Source organism: Lacerta agilis, chromosome 5 (assembly GCF_009819535.1).
Source record: "Lacerta agilis isolate rLacAgi1 chromosome 5, rLacAgi1.pri, whole genome shotgun sequence".
Classification (NCBI taxonomy): domain Eukaryota; kingdom Metazoa; phylum Chordata; class Lepidosauria; order Squamata; family Lacertidae; genus Lacerta; species Lacerta agilis.
Window position 1 is genome coordinate 45725994 of NC_046316.1, and position 21083 is coordinate 45747076.

Consider the following 21083-nt stretch of genomic DNA (forward strand, 5'->3'; position numbering starts at 1 on the left):
GTCTTTGGGAGTTTCCCATCATTTGTTAGTTTTGTTAGTTTTGTTCTTTGAGATCTATCCATTAGTGTGGAAACTGCCCCATTAAAGTCTCCAAGGCAAACTACCTTATAGTCCAAATAATCCAGCAGCAAATCATGTATTTTTTTGTAAAAAATCGACTTTCCATCATTTGGTGCATAAAGTCCCAGAATCAAAAATTTTTCGCCTTGTACATTAATTTCAATTGCGATGTATCTCCCTTCTTCATCTTTAAATAGCTGTCTTGGGCTATATTTCTCCTTTGCATAAATCACTACTCCTCTCTTCTTGACCTTGTCCGATGATATGAACTCTTGGCCTAATTTTTTGTTCTGTAGCAATCTTCTGTGACGCCGGACTATGTGGGTTTCCTGTAGACATATTATATCCAAATTCTTCTTTTCTATGCTGTAAAACACTCTGCGTCTCTTTGGTCTCTGATTTAATCCCCGAACATTCCAAGTCATTAACTTGAGCGCCATTTCTTTGTTTATTCCTCTCCTCCAGTTGCCTGTCCTTTCTTATCTTGTTCTGGATCTTGGCTTGGTCCTGGTAGTCCCGGCGGTGGTGGGAATACTTCTGGGAACTTGTAGAGCTGTGCTGGGTCCAGTGGAGTTCCTTTGAAATGTTCCAGATGCTTGTCCAAAAACTTTTGTTTTTCCGCCAAGGACCTTATTCTTATCTTTTTCCCTTCAAACGTAAATGCCAGGCCTTCTGGGAATTCCCAACTGAAGGAGATTTTTCTTCTTCTTAACTCCGTCACCAGGTCGTTATAAGGAGCTCTTTTATCTAAAAAGAATCTGGGGATATCCTTGTAAAAAATTACTTTATTCTGCTGTACCACCAGGTTGTTTCTGTAGTGTAAATCCAGAAAGTAGTCTCTGTCGTGTCTATCGTGCAGCACAATCAAACAGTCGCTGACTGTTTTAGTGCTTTTCTTTCCTCTGGAGCCTCTTGGTCCAAATCTGAAGGCCTTCACTATGCGTGCTGAGACAACAACTTTATAGCATCAAGAAGAAGAAGAACGTAAAAGTTTTGAAAATCAGGAATTTTTGAAAATCAGGTGGTACTAAATGAATTCCTCATGTGAGTGGGATCTGCAACAGTTAAATTTTATGTACCGGTATTTATATTATTTTTGTTAGCCGCCTTCACTGTTTTTGAGAAAGATGGAATACAGATTGAACAAATGTCTAAATCACAGCAAGGCAGGTTCTTACATACATTTAGCAAACAAGGGAAAAGTGAATAGGTTTTAGTTAAAAAAAATAAGATGAAAAAATAATGAAATAAATAAAAATAGAGATGTCTTGGGCCACATTCTGTGCTCATAGCATTCCATTTGTATAAGCAGTGTGCCTAGACGCTGTAGCTTATGACTCCCAGTTAGAGCCATTTTGAGATGCTCCAAAATATAGCCAGTGGACCTGGTCTGAGATCTGTAGCCCCAAATAACAGGTAGAGAAACCAGGAAAGTTTTATCATCACGGAGCTTGCCTTCATAGAGATAGTTCTCAAGAACTGGATGTAATCATTCAGCAAAGCTGATCTTTGCAAGCACGGAGACTTCATTCCTTTGCAAGACTGAATGCACATTTGTAAAAGGGGAATTCAGAGGCTGGGGACGGATGATACTGTATATACCCAGGGAACTTCTTGTACTTCTTGTGGTGCTGAGAGTGATGAAGCTCTGTTGTGTTAGAGTGCTTTTTCCTATTAACGATTTCACCAACTAAACCAAATTTAAATAAAGGCTGTGATATCTAGCTCTCTGGTGCTATTGGTGGCATTAATGATGCGTGAAAAGTGACAGCAACAGCAGCTGGAAGAAAATCTCTGCTGGATGTTGCAGAAGTGGCTCTGTGCACACTGCCAGGATTTTCTTCAGGCCCCTTAACATCCACCCGTCTAAAGCTCATTCACTTTTTCTCTGAAGCTCATTAACAGTGTCACTACTTGGTGTATTCATATGCTTCCAGCCAGATTCATGAGTGCTGGGGAAAAGTCAGGCCGCTGCAGCCTGCTTCCTCCCCTACATGCTTCTCCAGCAAACCTGAATAGAAATGCCTTGTTGATCATGCCAAAGGTCTTCTGGTCCAGCATCCCTTTTCTCCCGCTGTGTCCAGAAAAACCAGATGAAGGGGCGGGAAAGGGAGATGGAAATCTCAAAGAGTGCACAAAAATAAGTATTTCAATGTCCTGATACATTTTAAAATGCATTTCTTCTTCCATGGCACCACAAATAATAATAATTGTACAAAAATACAAATTATATAATACAATACTATTAAACCAAAGAATCACTAGTTATATTGTCTGTTGTATAATTGTTTTAATAGTAATATATTGCATCAAATACTCATTTGATGATGATTCTACAAATTAGAAATAAGCAACAATTTAACAGTGCTCTAACATTGATTTGTACTGAGTATAACATTCATTGTTCTTATTTGCCGTGCCCTTGAAGATTAATATTTTGAAATATGTTGGGCCAATAACATATAGATTTTTGTGCACCCTTGAGATTCCCCCTTTCTCTTCTCCAGGCTTGTTTGCATGGAATGCTAACCATGGTTTATGAACCACGGTTTAGTTAACCATACTAAACCATGGTTTATAATAATAATACCTTTATTGTCAATGTACAAGCTGTGTACAATGAAATTAACCAAGCCTACCTCCCCTCCACACAAACACTCAGTCTCATTGCACTCTGTGTGCTTGTTGCACAACACACCAACCCCGAAAGTCAGTTGCACTATATTATTTTCCATTCAGCAGCCTAACAGCCCACAGATAGAAAATGTTTTTTTAGCCTGTTGGTACGACTGATTATACTTCTATATCTCCTGCCCGAGGGTAGAAGATTAAAGAGGTGCTGGCCTGGGTGTGAATCGTCCCTGAGAATTTTTCTCACTCTCCTAAGGCAACGGCCCCTTGCAATGTCATCTAGCGAGCTTAGGGGACAGCCCATGATATCATGTGCTGTGTTCACCACCCTCTGTAAAGACTTTCTGTCCGTGGCTGTCAAGCCAATGTACCACAATGATACAATATGAGAGGACACTTTCTATTGTGGACTGGTAGAAGGAGATCATCAATTGTTCTTTCGCAAGACCCTGAGAAAATGGAGTCTCTGTTGGGCCTTCCTAACCACCTGAGTTGTATTGTTTTTCCAAGTGAGGTCTTCACTAAGGTAAACTCCCAGGAACTTAGTCCAACACCATCTCCTTTGTCTTGCTAATATTTAGGTGCAAGTTATTCTCTAAGCACCATGTAGGCACTTTTTGAGCCTCCCCCCTGTATGCTGATTCATCTCCACCTGTAATTAGACCCATTATGGTAGTATCATCTGCAAACTGAATAATTACAGTGGATGGATCAGATGAAATGCAGTCATATGTATACAACGAGTACAGGTAGGGACTTAGCACACATCCCTGTGGGGTGCCAGTGCTGAGCTTCAGGGAGGTAGATGTAACAGGCCCAATCCTCACTGTCTGTGTCCAATCCCTCAGAAAGTCTTTAATCCAGTCACAGATGATAGAAGATCATCATTACCGGTAGTTGATCATCTGAGCAGTTTAACCATGGTTAAACCACACATGTTCATGAAGGTTTGTTAATTTATAAACCTTGGCTATCATTAAATATTGCATGCAAACCTGAACCATATCCTTAACTATGGTTATGGAGCTGTCACCACCCCAAAGCTATGCTGTGAGTGATCATCTGCAACATGCTTTTCATAATTTTCTGAATTCCCCCTTTTTACCTGTCCTGTACCTGATTTCATAAAGTTGTTTTACTCTTTTGATGAGCCTTTTTAATTGTTTTTATGTGGTTTTTGTATACAACTTAGGGATGTACCACTTAGGGATTTTTATAAAAACTATTAAGTGATTTAGAAATGCTTTTAAATAAATGCATACACTCCAAACAGCTGTTGTATTCTCTGGACTGCATGTTAAAATATCATAAAATTTCATTGATTTTACGTGGTGTCTTTTGTATTTTAGGCGATGGGAAGGAGGAGATCCTGGTGTGTCGAATCAGAAAACACCAACCACTATCCTCTTAACTCCAGAAAGAAAATTCCACAGTTTTGGTTATGCAGCCAGGGATTTCTATCATGACCTAGATCCTAATGAATCAAAGCACTGGTTGTATTTTGAGAAATTTAAGATGAAGCTTCACACAACTGGTGTAAGTAGCAGATGAATTCTATACTTTTCCCCAGGGATGGGGGAAATGTTTGATTCAGTTCACATTTAAAGGTGAACCTACATAATTTGCACCTTCCAAAACAATATGCAAATGGAAGCGTGGCTGCTCTGCAAGGTTTTCATAAGCATGGCTTATTGGGAGAATGTCACAATAAAATGCTGAGGAGTTTTCATGAGGACTGCTTTTTTTGGGGGGGATGCAAACTGATATGGAAGTGTGGAGAACTGAACTTAAGAGTAGAAAATTGAGAAATTGAGAGAAACTGAAGCTGACAGATTTGCTCATTTCTGATTCTGCATAAATATTTCTTTTTCCTGGTCCTAGGCAGATGTTATCATAATGCACACAGCATTCTTGCTAAGCTTTGTTTAATATGTGAAACTGGTAACTTAATACTTTTCTGCAGTATTTTTCTTTTCCCTCTCTCTGAAAGGTTATTTAGCCTTTTAAAATTAATACCATTCATGTCACCACCAGTTAAATTCTGTTTCGCTTCATAAGCCATCAACACATCATGTCATGCCTGGAGGTAGAATTTCCTTTAATACAGGCAGGTTGCAGGAATTCTCACTGATATATGTTGGGCTGGTTCAGACTTTCTGTGGCAGATGTGTCTCCCAGTGAACATCATCAAGTATGAAGGAGACATAATGCCTTGACAGAAATACAGGGGCAGGTAGGGGCCATGGATGTCAGTCAGCTAGGTTTTACTCAGAGTAGACCCATTGAAATTAATGGACCCAACTTTGTCATGTTCATTAATTTCAGTGGGTCTACTGTGACTAAAATTTAGTTGAATTCCACCCCATATCCTCATCTAACACCACATTTAGGCACATTTATATCTTGCAGCATTCACTATGTCAAACATTGGGATATGCAGAGCTAGTGTATCAGCTGTATGAATAATGATTTTGCATTTAGTGTGCATTTATATGGGACACTTCAATCATGTTGATCCTCTAGGGAAATAAGGAAGGTTGCATTTGACTGCACTAATGGATTACATCCCACAGATCCCAGTAATCACTGTGTGGCTGCATGTATAGGGATCATCCTAGAGTTATTAAAAAATACAGATGTAATTTCATCCATAAGCAGAGCGAAAGTTAAGTTCACAGATAGAAACTGACCATTCAGGCACATAACATCTTTTAGCTTGGTTGACCGAGTTCCAGACACCTACTCCCTAATCTTTGGGGAGAAAGTGACAACTGTTTGGAACAGAGTAATGCAGAGATGGCTGAAAAAAATGGTAAAAGTAGACAAGGGGGAAATGCGACAGGCAGACTTCACAGTAAGCTTTGAACAAACGAGTCTTGGCTTTCAAACCAAACGAAGAAACATTGGGAGATTTCGGCAACTTCCTTTCCTGACAGTCATATTATTAGCTCTGAAGTTCTAATGTACAACAGAGCCTCTTTGACATGTTAATTCTACCCTCATCCAAAAGAAGTCACACTGTGCTTTAAACAGATCCAGGCAGAGGAAAGCATTTTGATAAGGAAAGTAACCAGACTCCTATGGCTTTGCTGACTCTTTTCTTTCCAATACACTTTTCTGTGTTTTATAACTAAGGAAAGCCAAAAGATCTATAGGTTCTGGTTTCATAATATTGTGCATTCTGAGCCTAAGCCTTTGGCATAGTTGTTGGTTCTTGTGCTCACATTTTGGCCAGTTGCATGTCATCTCAGATACTTACAAGAGTACCTCACCCTACATGTGCCCACTTGACTTCTTTGATCGGCGGAGTTGGCACTATCACAGGTGCCACATAATACCCGTTCCGCCTTTGTAAGAACTTGATCATTTAGCGTGGCAGCACCTTAACTTTGGAACCCCCTGCCTATTGAGATCAAGCAGGGGCCTTCACTAAGCTCATTTCGGTGCCTGCTAAAAACACCCCTGTTTACGCATGCCTACCTAGATGCTTAGAGAGTTGAAGTAATTCTACTCTGTTTTAGTACATTCCTATGTTTTAAAGTAGGGTTGTATCCCCCCCCTTAATTTTACTGGTTTATCTTTTGTAAACTGCTTTGAGGTTTTTTTGGGGGGGGTTAACAATCAACTGGAGTATACATTTTAGGAATTAAAATAATATTTAATAGCTGCTGGGCACACAAAAAGCAGCATTGGGGGTGAAATTTGCCCTACTTTGAAACCACAACCAACAAGCAATAAGCTTGATCCTTTATGAAAATGAAAAATGTCACAGCTAGATACCCGCAACCTGGTGGCCTCCAGGTGTTTTTTGATGAGAACTCCCATGATCCCTGGCCATTGACCATTGGGGCTGAATAGGGTTGTAGTTGAAAACATCTGGAGGGCACCAGGTTGGGAAAGGCTGAATGGTGAACTTCACTGTCAAAAGGAAAAGGTGTAATGCTTCGAGTCACGTTTTTACCTAAGTGATGGAGCTCAGCAATAGCAAATTCCATGCTCTCCACCTCAGAGGAATGGATTTTGACACTTACCACTTCCTTTTAAACATGTTCTAAACATTTCCTTAACCCCTAGAATCTCAATCTGGAAACAGACCTGACAGCTGCAAATGGCAAGAAAGTCAAGGCACTTGAACTATTTTCTTACGCTCTGCAGTACTTTAAGGAACAAGCATTAAAGGTAAAGGAACACTTTCTGTCCCCAGCTCTTTGTATTTATAACTGCGACAAATGCTGGCCCAACAAATTTAACCTTCCCATACTTCAGCCTGCAGCAGTTCTTGATGTAAACAAAGTGGAGCAGCTGCAGGAGATGCAGAAACGGTGATGGTGATGAGGTGTCCTAGATACTTAGATACAACCTTCTTCCTCACCAGCAAGACATTTCTGCAGAACTCCATAATTCATAGGCTGTTGGTTGTATTCTAGCTCTGTAGGAATTGATGAAAGTCATATCTGATATAATTTTAAAGTAACCAGAATATTTTGGATACCCCTCAAATGTCCTCCTACCTGCTCCACTCTGGAGCTCCTTCTAATAGTCATGGTTACTCAGTGTTCGAAGCCAGTATACCACTGTGTACCAGCTGCCAGAGGTAAACTGTTGGTTTTGCTTGCAAGCTTTCTAGAAGTATTTGACTGACTACTGCTGGAAAAACTTGAGTCCAGGGCAGAGATGAGCTGAGTGCTCAAAATGGAGGGGGGGGAGGCTGGCTGGCTCCCAAATTAAATCTCAACTTTTGCTGCTATGCTGTGGTATATTTTGTGCTGTATTGTTCTTCTCTTCCCCCCCCCCCGACTTCCCAGTCTTTGCAATAGGGCTGATAAAGATAGCCTTAATAGTTCTGCATTTAAATAACTCTGTGTTTTAGATTATTCTGGGGATAAAACAGGGTAAGGCCATCACCTTCATGTCCTGTTTGTGAGCTTGCTGAAGGTGTATGAATGGCCCAAATTCCCCTTGTTCCTTCCTAGATTCTCTTCAATTAGTTGTTTCTTCTGCTGCCCCACCCACCGCCAATTTTCCTTGTTCACCAAGCTGATCTAGCCTCACCATTGGGCAGCACAGGCTGGCTACCTCAGGTGGTGGATGGTTCAGGGAGAGGATGCAGCGAGGTGTTGTAAGACAGAGCTGTCTGTGCCCTGTGGCATCTGCCTCCTAAGTTAACCTGCTGTCCTCAGCTGGAGGATGCTGTCCCCTCCACAGTGCTGAAGTTAGGTTCTGCTGCCAGCTTGGCTGCCTTCTGTATGTGTTAGGAGGGCATCATCTTGTTTTTCACATTAGACAGCACAGTGTCTTTGGCTGGCCCATGTCTGACCTGCATATAATTTCTCAGCCCACAAAGCCCAAACACCATTTCCACCCCATTAGTTAGAGAATCAGAGGCCAGGAAAAGTGCTCCCCTTCAGCCTTTTCCTGCATAGGTAGTGAAATACCTGCTAACTCTGATCTCTCTACTCTTCCTCCAAATGGGAGAGCTAAGGTGTGCAATTTTAAATGGGCGAGCCATGGTTCCAACTCTTTGTCACAGAGTAGGTGCTCATGTGGTGTTCAAGGCTAGTCTGCAGCAGAGCCAGCTCTACATTATAGAATCATAGAGTTGGAAGGGATCCTGAGGGTCATCTAGTCCAACCCCCTGCAATGCAGGAACCCCTTGCCCATTTAGGGGCTCAAACCCACAACCCTGATATTAAGAGTCTCATGTTTGCCAAGCTTAAATAAGCAGATGGCCAGAAAATTAACCTACTCTGCTTTTGTGTGTGCTTTGAGTAGGCTTAATTTATTCTCTTACATCTTTCCCCCACCCACAACTACAGCAAGAAAGATAGGGGGGAAAATATGCTACCCAATGGCAGGAATACCAAACACGGGATATGATTTGCTTGTAGAACATCCCTGGTACCTTCTTTTCAAATAAAATAAATTTCTTGTTTACACCAAAACAGCCAGCACACCATACAATTACAAATATATATACAAATAGCGACAATTATCCCGAGTAGCACATAACCCAAATGAAAGTCATGATGCAAGGATTCCTACAAAGGATTGCCATAGCAACATACCACATTCATTTTGACAGCATTATGATTCATTGGAATGATTGCCAGCATAAAGTGAGCCCACCCTTGTTAGTTATTGGCTTGTGTTTCAGCAGAAGCTGTGTTTTATAACAAGGTAGCTCTATTGGCAAGTACTATCAGGATGAGGGAGAAACACGAGGGAGCTTGTATAAAACCAAGAACAAAATAATATGTAACTGAGGAGGTTCACCACTGCAACAGTTCCACTAAAATGTAGGGTCTTCCTAAGCATCATTGATACATGCAGGGTCTCTATAAATGCCATAGTGATACCAAACTTCAATATGTATGACAACACATTTTATTATATAGCCACAAACCCAATGAAAACAAATAACCAAAACCATACAATTTCCAACATACATAGAATTAAAATATATGGCACTTGCTTAAATGAAGGGCAGAAACAAACCAAGATACAGTTAGATTGATGAAATCTCTTTACAGATCTTGGCAGCAGATTGAAGAATCCATTAACTGTTTCTGTTATTATTGGGACCATGGGGAGAGGGCAGGACTTTTCTCCCTGTACCATTTCCTCACTTAAAAACACCATTTGGTGCCGCCTTTTGCTCTAGAAACATTTTTAAACATGCTGGACCTAAGGCCATTTTTATTAGATTGGTTTGAAATGTGGCACATTCATAGACCTCATCAAGTAGATCATGGGTACCAAGTATTAAGTTACAAAAGCTGAGCAGATGCCATTTTTAATAAGCTATAGAGCAGGGGTCACCAAAAATTTTCAGCAGGAGGCCAGTCCACCATCCCTCAGCCCTTGGGGGGGGGCAGACTATATTTTGGGAAAAAAATAATGAACGAATTCCTATGCCCCACAAATAACCCAGAGATGCATTTTAAATAAAAGGACACATTCTACTCATGTAAAAACATGCCGATTCCCGGACCGTCTACAGGCCAGATTTAGAAGGCGATTGGGCCGGATCCAGCCCCTGGGCCTTAGTTTGCCTACCCATGCTATATAGAGGCTTATAGTGGCAGAACCTTTTTCCCTTGTCTAAACTAAGGGAACATTCCCATGCCTCTTCAACACAACAAATATTTTTCAGCCTGATTAATGCTTAGGAGCATCAATTTAGAGCAACCTACCACTTTCACTACAAAGGCATAAGGTACGCTCTTGTATTTGCCTGATTTTGTTTGTGTAAGATGAAGAACTTGCCCTTCATCGTGGTATGTTTCCTATGGACCTCCTTGAAGGTGTAACTGAAACCCAGGTTTCGACATTCTATGCATTCTTGGCATGTCAGCCAGTTATTTAAACAGCCTGACATAGACATAGCAACAGAAACCATGAAAAGTGTCAAATTATTTTCACAGGAGCCACTGGGAAACAACATCACTTCTAGAAACAGCTGGTGTCAATTTTGCCTCTCACCACAAGTTTGCTTTCTTTTATTCCAGGAGCTGAGCGATCAGGACTCCGGGTTTGAAAACTCAGAAGTGCGCTGGGTCATCACGGTGCCAGCTATCTGGAAACAGCCGGCAAAGCAGTTTATGAGGCAAGCTGCGTACAAGGTAAGTATTGAAGGTGACCATCAGCCAAAATGGCAGGCAGAGGGAAACCTTTATAGCCTCCAAACTGTGCGTCCTCAGTCAGTTCCCTTGTTAAATGTTTCTTTCAAAAGTCACAAAAAGTAGGTTTATTGTTAGGGAGTTGTTTCATTTGGAATCCAAAATGCAGAAGGAAACAATATGTTTCTAAACAGCTCCCTACTCTGATGGGCACAAACTTGCTTAAGTTGCAGACTTCTGGGAATTAAAATCATGTTTCCAGGCCACACACACACATACTCTGAAGCAGAAAACTTTAAAAGCAGTTGTTCTCCAGAATAAAACCAGACAGGAACTTTTACGGCAGTCTGGACCCAGAAAAAAAGGCCACCTGAATTTCATGACCATTGAAATGCTGCCTTTTAAAGAGTATCCTGCTTCCCCCATTGGAACATGAACCAATAACTGAAGTATATGATTACAAGAGGTAGGGCTTGTGAAAAGCCAATTGGGGGCTGGGTTTAAAAAATGACATCATGCATCATTGGCAGGACAACCTCTGCCTGCAAGCAAGGCGGATTAGCATTTAAATTGAGATTTAATGGTTCATGCAGACAGATAATACACAAAATACTTGTGGGGGGGGGAGGACCTGATTAGGGTGAAAGGTGTGTGACAGGCAGGAGAACACAAAGGGAATTAAACAATCATCATACTAGTTAGGACTGGTTAGTTTGCATTCTTTTCTGACTCCCCAAATTGGAGGGTTGTCCCTTTTAAAATGAAAGTCAGTTAAAGCAAGCAGGCTGATGAAAGCCTAGGTCATTATGAGTGTGATGGAGAAAGAATAATACTTGGTCCTGTGCAACTTCCATTCATGTTGGTAGAGGGGAGTGTTTCAACGGTAGGAGCATTCAGCATTATTCAAACCCCATAGAAAGTCTCAGATCCTTCATAATGTTTTTGATCAAGAAATCAAAGTAGAAGTGACGTAGCTCAGTGGCAAAGCATTTACAAGCATTAGGTCTCAGGTTTAATCCATGACATCTCCAGGTAGGTCTGGGAATGTTCCCTGACAGAAACACCAAAGAGCTGCTTATTGTCTATGTAGGGAATAGTTAGATGGGCCAATGGTCTGACTTGGGTGTAAGGCTTGTGTTCCTAACCAGTGTCTAGTGAGCAGGAAAGGTGTCTGAATTTCTACTCTGCCCAGAATTTCTAGCTGCCCAGAGTACCTGGGGAAACCCAGCCAGATGGGTAGGGTATAAATAATAAATTATTTATTTAATTATTATTATTATTATTATTATTATATAAATAATTATTACCCAGAAATGCCAAATTCTCAAGACAGAAAAAACAATTTTGTAGTTAAACCAAATTAGTCATGATGCCTACACTGACTTTCCTCTTTATTCCAGTGGGGAGGGAGGGTTGTGCAAAATTTGGTATTATTGGTGGGGATTGAGATAATGGACATTATTGGGTGGGAGGCATTGAAGGTAACACAGGGGCTGGAAGAAACTATGGTGGAGGGAGCTGTGTAATTTGCAAAATTCCCGCTCACTGACAGTTGGGAATGTAACGCCACAGGGATTATATTTTGGTTTCTGAAACCAGAATACAGAAGAGAATGGGAAGCTGTCTCTGCATGCACAAGCACCTGTTTCATGATCATACTTCACATGGTCTCATTACCCACCTGAGTCTGTTTCAGGGCCTTAGCTCAGTAGTGTTTTACTACTTCGCATGTGGAAGGTCTCTGGTCCAATCCCTGGCATCCCCATATAGGAATGGAAGAGATGCCTGCATGAAACCTTGGCATCTGCTGCCAGCCAGCACCAAAAATAAACTGAGGTGGCTGGAATAATATTTGACTCAGCATAAGGCAGCTTCTTATGTTGCTAAGATGGCAATAAATGGCAAAAGGTGTGATGTAGAAATGAGGGGAAAGAAAGGTGGTGCTCACTTTGTAGCTTAAAGAAGCACATGCCAACCCTCTCACCTTTTGATCATTTCCTTCTTCAATGTTTAATAAATCCAAAGACAAGAAATTGATGATCCTTTGTTGGGTCCAATCCTGCTTCAGTTAAGTGATTTTATTCAGAAATAATGTGCCCCTGTCCTTTATTTTAAACATGAAAGTCTTTGCCATATATGCATACCATTTTCCCACTAGGATTTCGTGTATTTGTGCGCAGCAGTAGGGTGGTCAGGTGTAAAAGAGGGCAGGATCCATGCATCCTTTGTGAAGGCAAAATTCCCTCCTCAGCACAAGTATTGAAGAGGAAATTCCCTATTATATGGAGCAGAATCTGTGTTCTCTTTTTGCACTTGGCCACCCTAAGCGGCAGTACAACTATGCAATGCATGTTTTCTAAATGTTTGTTTGGGTATTTTGAGTAACCCCCTAAAATGCTGTTTAGACCCCCACAATCACTTTGAATATCTTGTACTTGTCTCTAATGTTGAGCAACATTTTTCTCAACAGTCTGTAGTGTGGGATTGCTAATGCTAGTGCCAGAAGCAAATCACTTAAAGGTTCTCATGGAAGGACACGGTTGTAGGTAAAGCTGAAACATTAGAGACTCGTGTATTATCTTTGTCTGTTGTCGCTTGCCTGTTGTTTGTGTGCATGTGTACCTGTGGAATGGTATCTTAATAGCCGAAGGAGAAAAGTAGACTAATGTTCTAGCAGCATTTCCCATCTGTGGCGCAATGGAATGTTGTTGACTAATGTCTGTATCTGTGGTAATTTCTTTTGTCTGTGATTGTGTGTTTACCGAACAGATAAATAAATAAATAGCAATGAAAGAGAGCTTAGGAAGAAATTGCAGGGAGGTGACTCCACAAAAGCCATAGCACTTCATATCTACAATTGTGTTGTGTATTGTTGTAAGCTACTTTCTGTACCTTTTTGGGATGAAAAGTGGAATGGAAATGGATGGGAGGGAGGAAATAAAATAAGAAATTCTGATACTGGGGAGATAGCAGTAAAAGAAGGAAGGAGATGCTGTGGCCTACAGTGATTTATGATCCCAAAGGACAGATATAGGTCACACTGAGCACAATGAAACGTATTTTAAAACTACTACTCCAGACTAATAGTATTCTACATTTAAATAAGCAGATTTAAGAAAAACAGGTCATCTTATGACTGAAAAATATATTTGGCAGAAGGTCAGCTGGAAGAGAAGGAAGTATATTTTGCATGACTTCCATAGCAATGTATTAGTTATAGTGAGCCACAATGGCACTTGTCAGTTTGTGGAAGTTGTCCATGCACATACCCCACACTAAACAAAAAAGCCATCCTGTTTATCTACTAGTAATAAAATTGTGGTTTTTTTTGCTACCCAGGATATATTTGCTTCTAGGCAAATAGTCTACAATATGACAAAGCCCTATAAAAGTGGGCTACACATGCAATTACATCCCCCATGTGCTTAAAGATAATGGCATCTTCCACAGATACTTTCCAAAGCAGTAATGCTGTGTAGCATCATGTTGTCTTTCATACTTGTGGCTGCTGGCATACTAAGATATAGCTTAGTGCATCTTTAAGAAAGGATGGGCAATAAGAAGATTATTCACATGAAAAGGCTAATGAAAGGGATCATAATGGACACACATGCAAATTACATCTGGATATATTTGCTTGAGAAATTTTGGCAAGTTTACATTTTTTCATTAGGAGCTAGCCAGAATATTTTTGTATCCTGTTGTGATTGCTTGCTTCATCTTTTCTCCCTGAAGCAGGGATGCAGAAACCTGTAGTTCACCAGATATTGTTGGCCTATAACTCCCATCATCCCTGACCATTGGCCATGCTTCCTGGGGCTGATGGGAGCTGGAGTCCAGCAACAGCTGGAGGAACACAGGTTCCACTTCCCTGCCCTACATTCAAAACCCTTCAGGAAACATTGTAATAATAAAAAAAATCAGCACCCCTAAGAATTGATTGGCTTTTTGTTTATTTTGATCTCTTGCTCTGAAAGTTTTTTTTTTAAAGGGCTCTAGACTTCTTCTCAAATATCCACTATAAAATGATGGATGGTCTTTGAATTCTCGGGTGTTGCCTCTTCCTTGAACTGAGCTTCAGGTGCTTAACCTTGATTGTAGAAAAAGGGATTGAATGCTCTTGGTCAGAAGGGTTTTCCTTCAGCTTGACAATTTTATTTATTTTATTTTTGGAAGGGAGACATTCTTTCAGCTCCCATTTCACTACAAATACTTCAACCACAGCATGTGCAATGCCTGGAATTTCTGTCACATGCCAGTGGAAATCACAATATTGCAGAAGGGGCTGTAATGTTTTTTGAAGGGAGGAAGTTCAACCCTGTTAATCCAGAAACAGCTAAAGGAGATAAGAAATCTGCTGAAAATTATCCTATCCAGTAATTTCTGCAAGTCTCCTTTTGAGGAAATGCTCCTGACAGGTATTGAGTGCTTACATGTTTATCTGTTTTCCTGCCTTAACTGTATTATCTAGCTTTTACTCTTCAGTCTATACAGTATTGGGGGGAGGACAATGAAGAAAGCTTGAAGAATGTTGTTTACTAAACACTGAAGTTATAATTATTAGTAAGAACCCCTCAGAACAAAACAAACACAGATGATCCAACCAAAAAGGTCTGTGTATAGGTCATTAGCAAGTTAAAGACCAAATTGGATTTGTTTTTTAATCTACACATCAATCTTGTTTGTGCAAGAATACAATCCCTTCAAACCAATCCTGTATTCCCATTCCCCTCAGATTACAAACCCGATCCTGAAAAGGGATGATGGGAGCTGTGGTTGATCAACATCTGGAGGGACACAGGTTCTGCACCCCTGGCCTGGTGCCATTGCTCCAGGAATCTCTCTTCCCCCCCCCCCAATTTCATGGCAAGATATGATGGAATTCTGAAGCTGGAACTATGTTTGCACTTCCTTTAGCTTGTATACATAAACATTTTTGTGACTGGTCTTTGCAGATGCAGCTCTCCTTTTTGAAGGAACTGGAATGTTTCAATGCAGGATTCCTAGGGGTTTTTTCACCAAATATCTGATTTAGTGTTTTCTATTAGTAGAAACTAAAGAAGTATTTTGGAGGGTAGCTAATGTATTTGATACTTGCAACAGGCATATTATAGTTGTTATCAGTTCATTGCTAATTCCTACATCTGGTGTAGAAAGGCAAAAATATATTAGGGAACAAAGGCAAGTGATGATTTAAAGCTGCAATCCCTCACTGCTGCCTTCATTTTCTGCCTGCAGAATATCAAAAGCAGTGCAAATTAGACACATTAGCAGTATTAGGGGAAATGGAGAAATCCACTTAATTGTCACTTGTTGGTAGAGACAGATTGTTGTCAGAGAATGGATTGGTGTTATTACTGCAAGTTCCTGTGGATGTGATTCTTCTGGTTGATACTTACAAATTATCTTTTCTGCATAAGCACTAATGTTTGTTATGAAGCTATAATATGCTATAAGATTGCAGCATTTTTGAAGCCATAATTAATTAAGGAAGCTTAATTGATCATGGTGTTAAAATGCATAGAGCAAGAAGCACGTGCTAACAAATTTCAATTTACATTTGCTAATTGCTGTGGTTAGGTTTGCACAAATATATGTTCCAGGCTAATGGAATACGCCCCCAGTCCTTCATTTGTACATGTAGTGCAGCAAACTGCTAATAGCTTAGGTACTCAAGCAGCGAAGGACCCGCTGTTGCTCCTTGTAAATGACCAGAAACATTTTAGAGCATTCGTGCAAAAATATGACCTCTGAAACTGAAAGGCTTATACAGACTAAATGAGCTATCAAGTGTTAGCGCTATCTATAAAAGCTGTTTGACTGAGACTCGGCGCTTCATGGAATAAAATAAAATGCATCACTGATTACGCCCTTAGTACTATGACTTCATCCATTAAACCAATGCATCTTGTCTGCGTTTCTGCAGCAGCTGTGGTTTGCGAGAAGCAAAAGCCACACTGCTGCAGTGGAGCAGAGTTCTTGCTGGGTAGAGCAATGGCTCTTTCCAGCTTTTTTGGGGGGGGGGGCTGACAGGATCGGAATCTACTGATCTGGTCAATAAGAGGTTTTCCTTAAAGGATTTGTATACCTAAGGTCAAAACAAAATAGGACAAAATGCTGTAAACAGTGATTTCTGCAGCATCCTGGTACACAGGAAAAGCACAGGTTGCCTCAATTTTGGTCTGGGATGCTTGGTATATCAGCTCGTCACATGCACAACATCCACCCCCAGAAGCATCATAAATCCCATAGGTGCAGTGGCAAAGCAATCTCTAGGCATATGTATTAGTGTAATAAGTGGTTAGTGTCCTACATTGGGCTCTTAACACAGTGAACATGATTTGTTGATACTCCAGGTCAATTTTCATGCCCGTTTTTCCCCATGTACTGATTTCCTCAAAGCCATTTCCTGTGGAAGCTCCCAGCCTGCTCAGATTTCACTACATTTTTCAACAACTTTCAAAACCAAAGCTTTAAAGCAGTTTTCTTTTTTGAGAAGAGTCTTATGTCCTAAGATACACTGCAGTTGGGGTTGGGGCAGGTATATGTTTTGATCGTCGCTAGCATGATGGCATGTGGAGGAAGAGTTTTACATCTTAATGTAGGTTTTTTTCTGTAGGCTTTGTCCCTTCACTCTGGTCCAGATATATGGGCTTCAGTCTTTTCCTACTGGGCCCCACCTGGAGCTCCTTGAAATGGTTCCCCTTGCTGCAGTTTAGGGTTCCAGGTCTGAGCTCAGGACAAGCTGAAGACCACCAATTTAAATGGACCCAGGAGACTAAGTTCAGGCATACACCAGTGTGGTGTAGTGGTTAAGAGCGGTTGACTTGTAATCTGGGGAACCGGGTTCGCGTCTCCGCTCCTCCACATGCAGCTGCTGGGTGACCTTGGGCTAGTCACACTTCTTTGAAGTCTCTCAACCCCACTCACCTCACCGAGTGTTTGTTGTGGGGGAGGAAGGGAAAGGAGAATGTTAGCCGCTTTGAGACTCCTTTGGGTAGTGAAAAGAGGGATATCAAATCCAAACTCCTCCTCTTCTTCTTCTTCTTCTTCTTCTTACACACATGAGCAGAAATAAATGTCAGAGAAAAACTGGTTCAACTGCCTTCACTGGTTGAATTTATTTTCAGCTTAGCCCTGATGAGCTGTCAAATCAATATTCATGTTGACATGAAAATAATTGGTAGCAGAAGGGCTAAATGCCACTGCTGCCATATATTAGGCATAATTCAGTGAGCATTATTTGATTTTCTGTTGAAATAGTTCATTCCAAAAGTGTGATTGCTGCAAAATACCACAAATCCTGAAGACTTTGCTTCTTTATATCTCTGATCCTACAAAATTTAATCTAAAAATAATATTCAACCCAGTGATCATTACAAAAGCACTCAAATAACTACAGAATTTTCAACGACAAGGCACCACCTCTCTTACTCTCTTGGATGCAATTTCCATGAATCTCACCTGATACAGAAGACAAGAGTGAGGACTGCATTTGCTGCATTTCCAAAAATAAAAAAATTCTCCCTCTGAGGCATCAGGAAAGGCAGGAGCTAGAGATGAAACAAATTTAGGAGGGTATGTCACAGGCATGTTTGGTATGTTCTGAGTGCATGTGCCACAGAAGCTTCAGTCAAGTGGTTAAGCTCAGCACATGCAGCAGTTGCTTAGCAGAGTTCACTTTAACTTTGCACGCAAAAGCACACACTACAACATAAACACATTATGTAAAGTTGTTACAAGTAGGAATCTCTGATCCCAGAGAGGGTTCTTTGCTTCAACGTTCTTGCTGTTTCAAAGTCCCCAGCAAGTCTGGAGTTTAGCTGCTTCCAAAGTTCTTCACAAAGTATTCCAATTTTCTTCCGCGTTTCCAATCAGTCTCCATTGCTCAGATCTCCCCAACACTTAACACTATAACTTGAGCTGAGCTAATTTGACCATCTTTCCTTTGGTGGTTATTGCTTCCTGTACTTCAGGGCAGGAATGGGAAAGCTATGGCCCGTCACTTGTTGTAGGACTCCTTCCATCAGCCTCAGTCAGTATTTCTAGTGGTCAAGGATGATGGGAGCTGTAATCCAGCAACATGTGCAGGGGTGCAAGTTCCTCATCCCTGCTTTAGGGGTTGCACTATAATGCTGAGAGTCCCCATGTTGAATATGCTGACTTGTGTCTTTGCTGTTGCCATAGATTCTCCCCACACACACCCTTAATACTGTGGTATGTTAGTAGCATACATAGAGTACATAATACAACCTTCAAGCTGTTCCCCACAAACACTGTGCATGCATGTTTATAGGCACTCCGTCGTGATGCTTCTTTTTGTTTCTCTGTGCTTGTGACACATTGTGATGAAGGGTATTAGGTAGAGCCTCTGGTAAGTATTGCAGCTGACAGCCATGACATGACAGTGCGATGCCCCCCAGCATTGTGTGGGACCAGGAAGCAAGTGTAACTGGAAGCACAAGCAAATTTATACAGCCATACACATCGTTCGATTTAAGCCATTTTATGCCTCTTCTGCTGAAAGAGAAATAAGGAATCTTTAATGCTGCTCTGTTTCAAAACATTTGCACATAGCGTTTTATAATATTATTCCCAGCACAAATACTATTTATGTGCCGTGAAATAATGTGTACAGTTATGTACACTGTACAGTGCTTACAGAGCAACCTTACTGGTGGGTCAGAGGAGAACTAATACCCAAAGCACTCCTGGGGACATGGCCAGAGAGTGTCGTGGTATTTTCCTGTCTAGGGGATTCCTTTGTAGGTTTTATGATTACTCTCCATGGCTTCCAATGTAAATGCATACATCAGCTCCAGGGCTTGTGTATGTTTCTTACTGGGTGGGGGTGGGGTCCAAGCCTTCTCCCAGCCCACCTTGGCCTCTACCACTGGTGGTATGTCAAGGGCTGCTGAGGGTTTCTGTGGTGGGAGGGGCCTTATGAGGTCAGACCATGGGGATCCATAGGTGGAGCAAAGAGCAGTTGGGTCCCCAGCTCCCAGTGAACCATGATCTCCATATCCCCAGCTTTCTTTTCTTTTAAAGTTAAGTGTCAATTATCTGTAGAGCCTGAGTTTTGAAGCAAAATGTAGAGGCATGATTATTCTCATTTTTCCATGGAAAAAAATAGCCTTCTACTCCCTTCTCTAGGGTTAACTACTTCCACCTGAATGGAGCATGGCAAGCAATGAGTAAAGCATTGCAAAGAAGGAAAACCAAATCAGGAAAGCTGTGTGCATTGCTGCCATACAGCATTACCTGATGTCATGCTATGAATATTTTAAGCTCTCTTGAAAAAACAGCGATAGAAGTTGCAGTATTTCAAATGCCAACAGTCTTCCTTCAGTTCTGTCCTGTATATCTGCACAGAAGTGAGCCTCATTGACTTCAGTAAGGCTTTCTCCTAAGTAAGTGGGTATATGATTGCAACCCTAGATATACAGAATCTTCAGCATTCAAGGATTAGGTCTGTGAATTCCATGTGCATAACTCTGGCAGGAAAGTGCCTAGCATTCACAGGTGCATGGTTATGTTTTTGTAACTATTATTGGCTGCCACAAAATCTAGAAAATAAAGATATTCAGGAATACAGCGGGTATTTTAGGCTGCAATCCTATACCTGCTTATCTGGGAATAAGCCATAATAAGACACATATAGGATTGTTATGTTAGCAGCCCAGGTATTTCCATCGCACTAGGCAACCTGCAGAACAGATTAGGTTTACTTTACATGATTTGGCATTTTATATTCCTTACACATTAGGAAGAGTGTGATAGCAGTATAAGTGTGTTTTGATGCTGATGAGGCAGAGAAGCCAAAGCTAGTTGTCTGTTTCTTTTTGGGAAACTTTTTCATGAAATTGAAATAGATACTTGAAAAGGAGATGAATTTACTCTTCATTTTTAACATACCTTTTGTTTATCTTGCTATATCATATGCAGTTATGGCATTCTATTCAGTAGGGAAAATGCATGCATCTCTCCTAGTTATGAATCCTTGAAATGAACTGGATGTCCCCCCCCCCCCAACCATGATACTTAGCATATGAAAATAAGAGGTGAAAAGAAAAAAACCATAGGAGAATGAATGAAAAGTTCAGTATTCACAAAGCTACTTCACTGTGGAGGCAGCTGAAAACCAAAGTTCAGCTGATCATTTCCTCTCCCCTCCTTGTTTGATTCCTTTATTCACAGGCAGGAATGGCATCCCCAGAAAACCCTGAGCAGCTCATAATTGCCCTGGAGCCAGAGGCTGCATCCATCTACTGCAGGAAGCTCCGCCTTCATCAGATGATAGACTTAAGCAGCAAAGGACCTGTCAATGGTTATAACCCAAGTGAGACCATTGCCACTGGCTTTACACCAGGTAGGGCTGATTTAATTAGGCTATGATTAGTGCTCAGCCTAATTTTCTGCTCACCCTTTCTTGCCAAAATCTTTCATAGCAAGATGTCTTCCAAATTTCACACTGGGAGAACCTGGATGGGTAATTGCTAGCCCTAACAAGTGTGACTTGTCAGCTGTTCCACAGTTTTTCGGAACTGTGTTATCAAATGTGAGCATTTGCCAAAGGTGGAATAAAAATCCTGATAATATTTTCCAGACGGATAGGGGAATTCTATACCCATGCTGATTTTATGAATGGAAGAGAATGGAAACATGCTTAGATTAATTGATCTGTGTCAGGTTGGGTGGGGGGGAGCAGCCAACCCAACACCTGTATTGCTGTAGCTTACCCGGACAGGAGTGGGGCAGGGTGGCGGCCAGGTC

General features: G+C 41.1%; 1 protein-coding gene across 2 annotated transcripts in view; it reads left to right on the plus strand.

Moving 5' to 3' along the window:
* HSPA12A (heat shock protein family A (Hsp70) member 12A) overlaps window positions 1–21083 on the plus strand; it is a 51286-nt gene that overhangs the window by 24582 nt on the left and 5621 nt on the right. For both annotated transcript variants that reach the window (XM_033149561.1, XM_033149560.1), the window contains exons 4-7: window positions 4041–4227; window positions 6766–6870; window positions 10200–10313; window positions 20508–20679. In XM_033149561.1, coding sequence (XP_033005452.1) covers window positions 4041–4227; window positions 6766–6870; window positions 10200–10313; window positions 20508–20679 — 578 coding nt within the window. The remainder of the gene's footprint in view (window positions 1–4040; window positions 4228–6765; window positions 6871–10199; window positions 10314–20507; window positions 20680–21083) is intronic.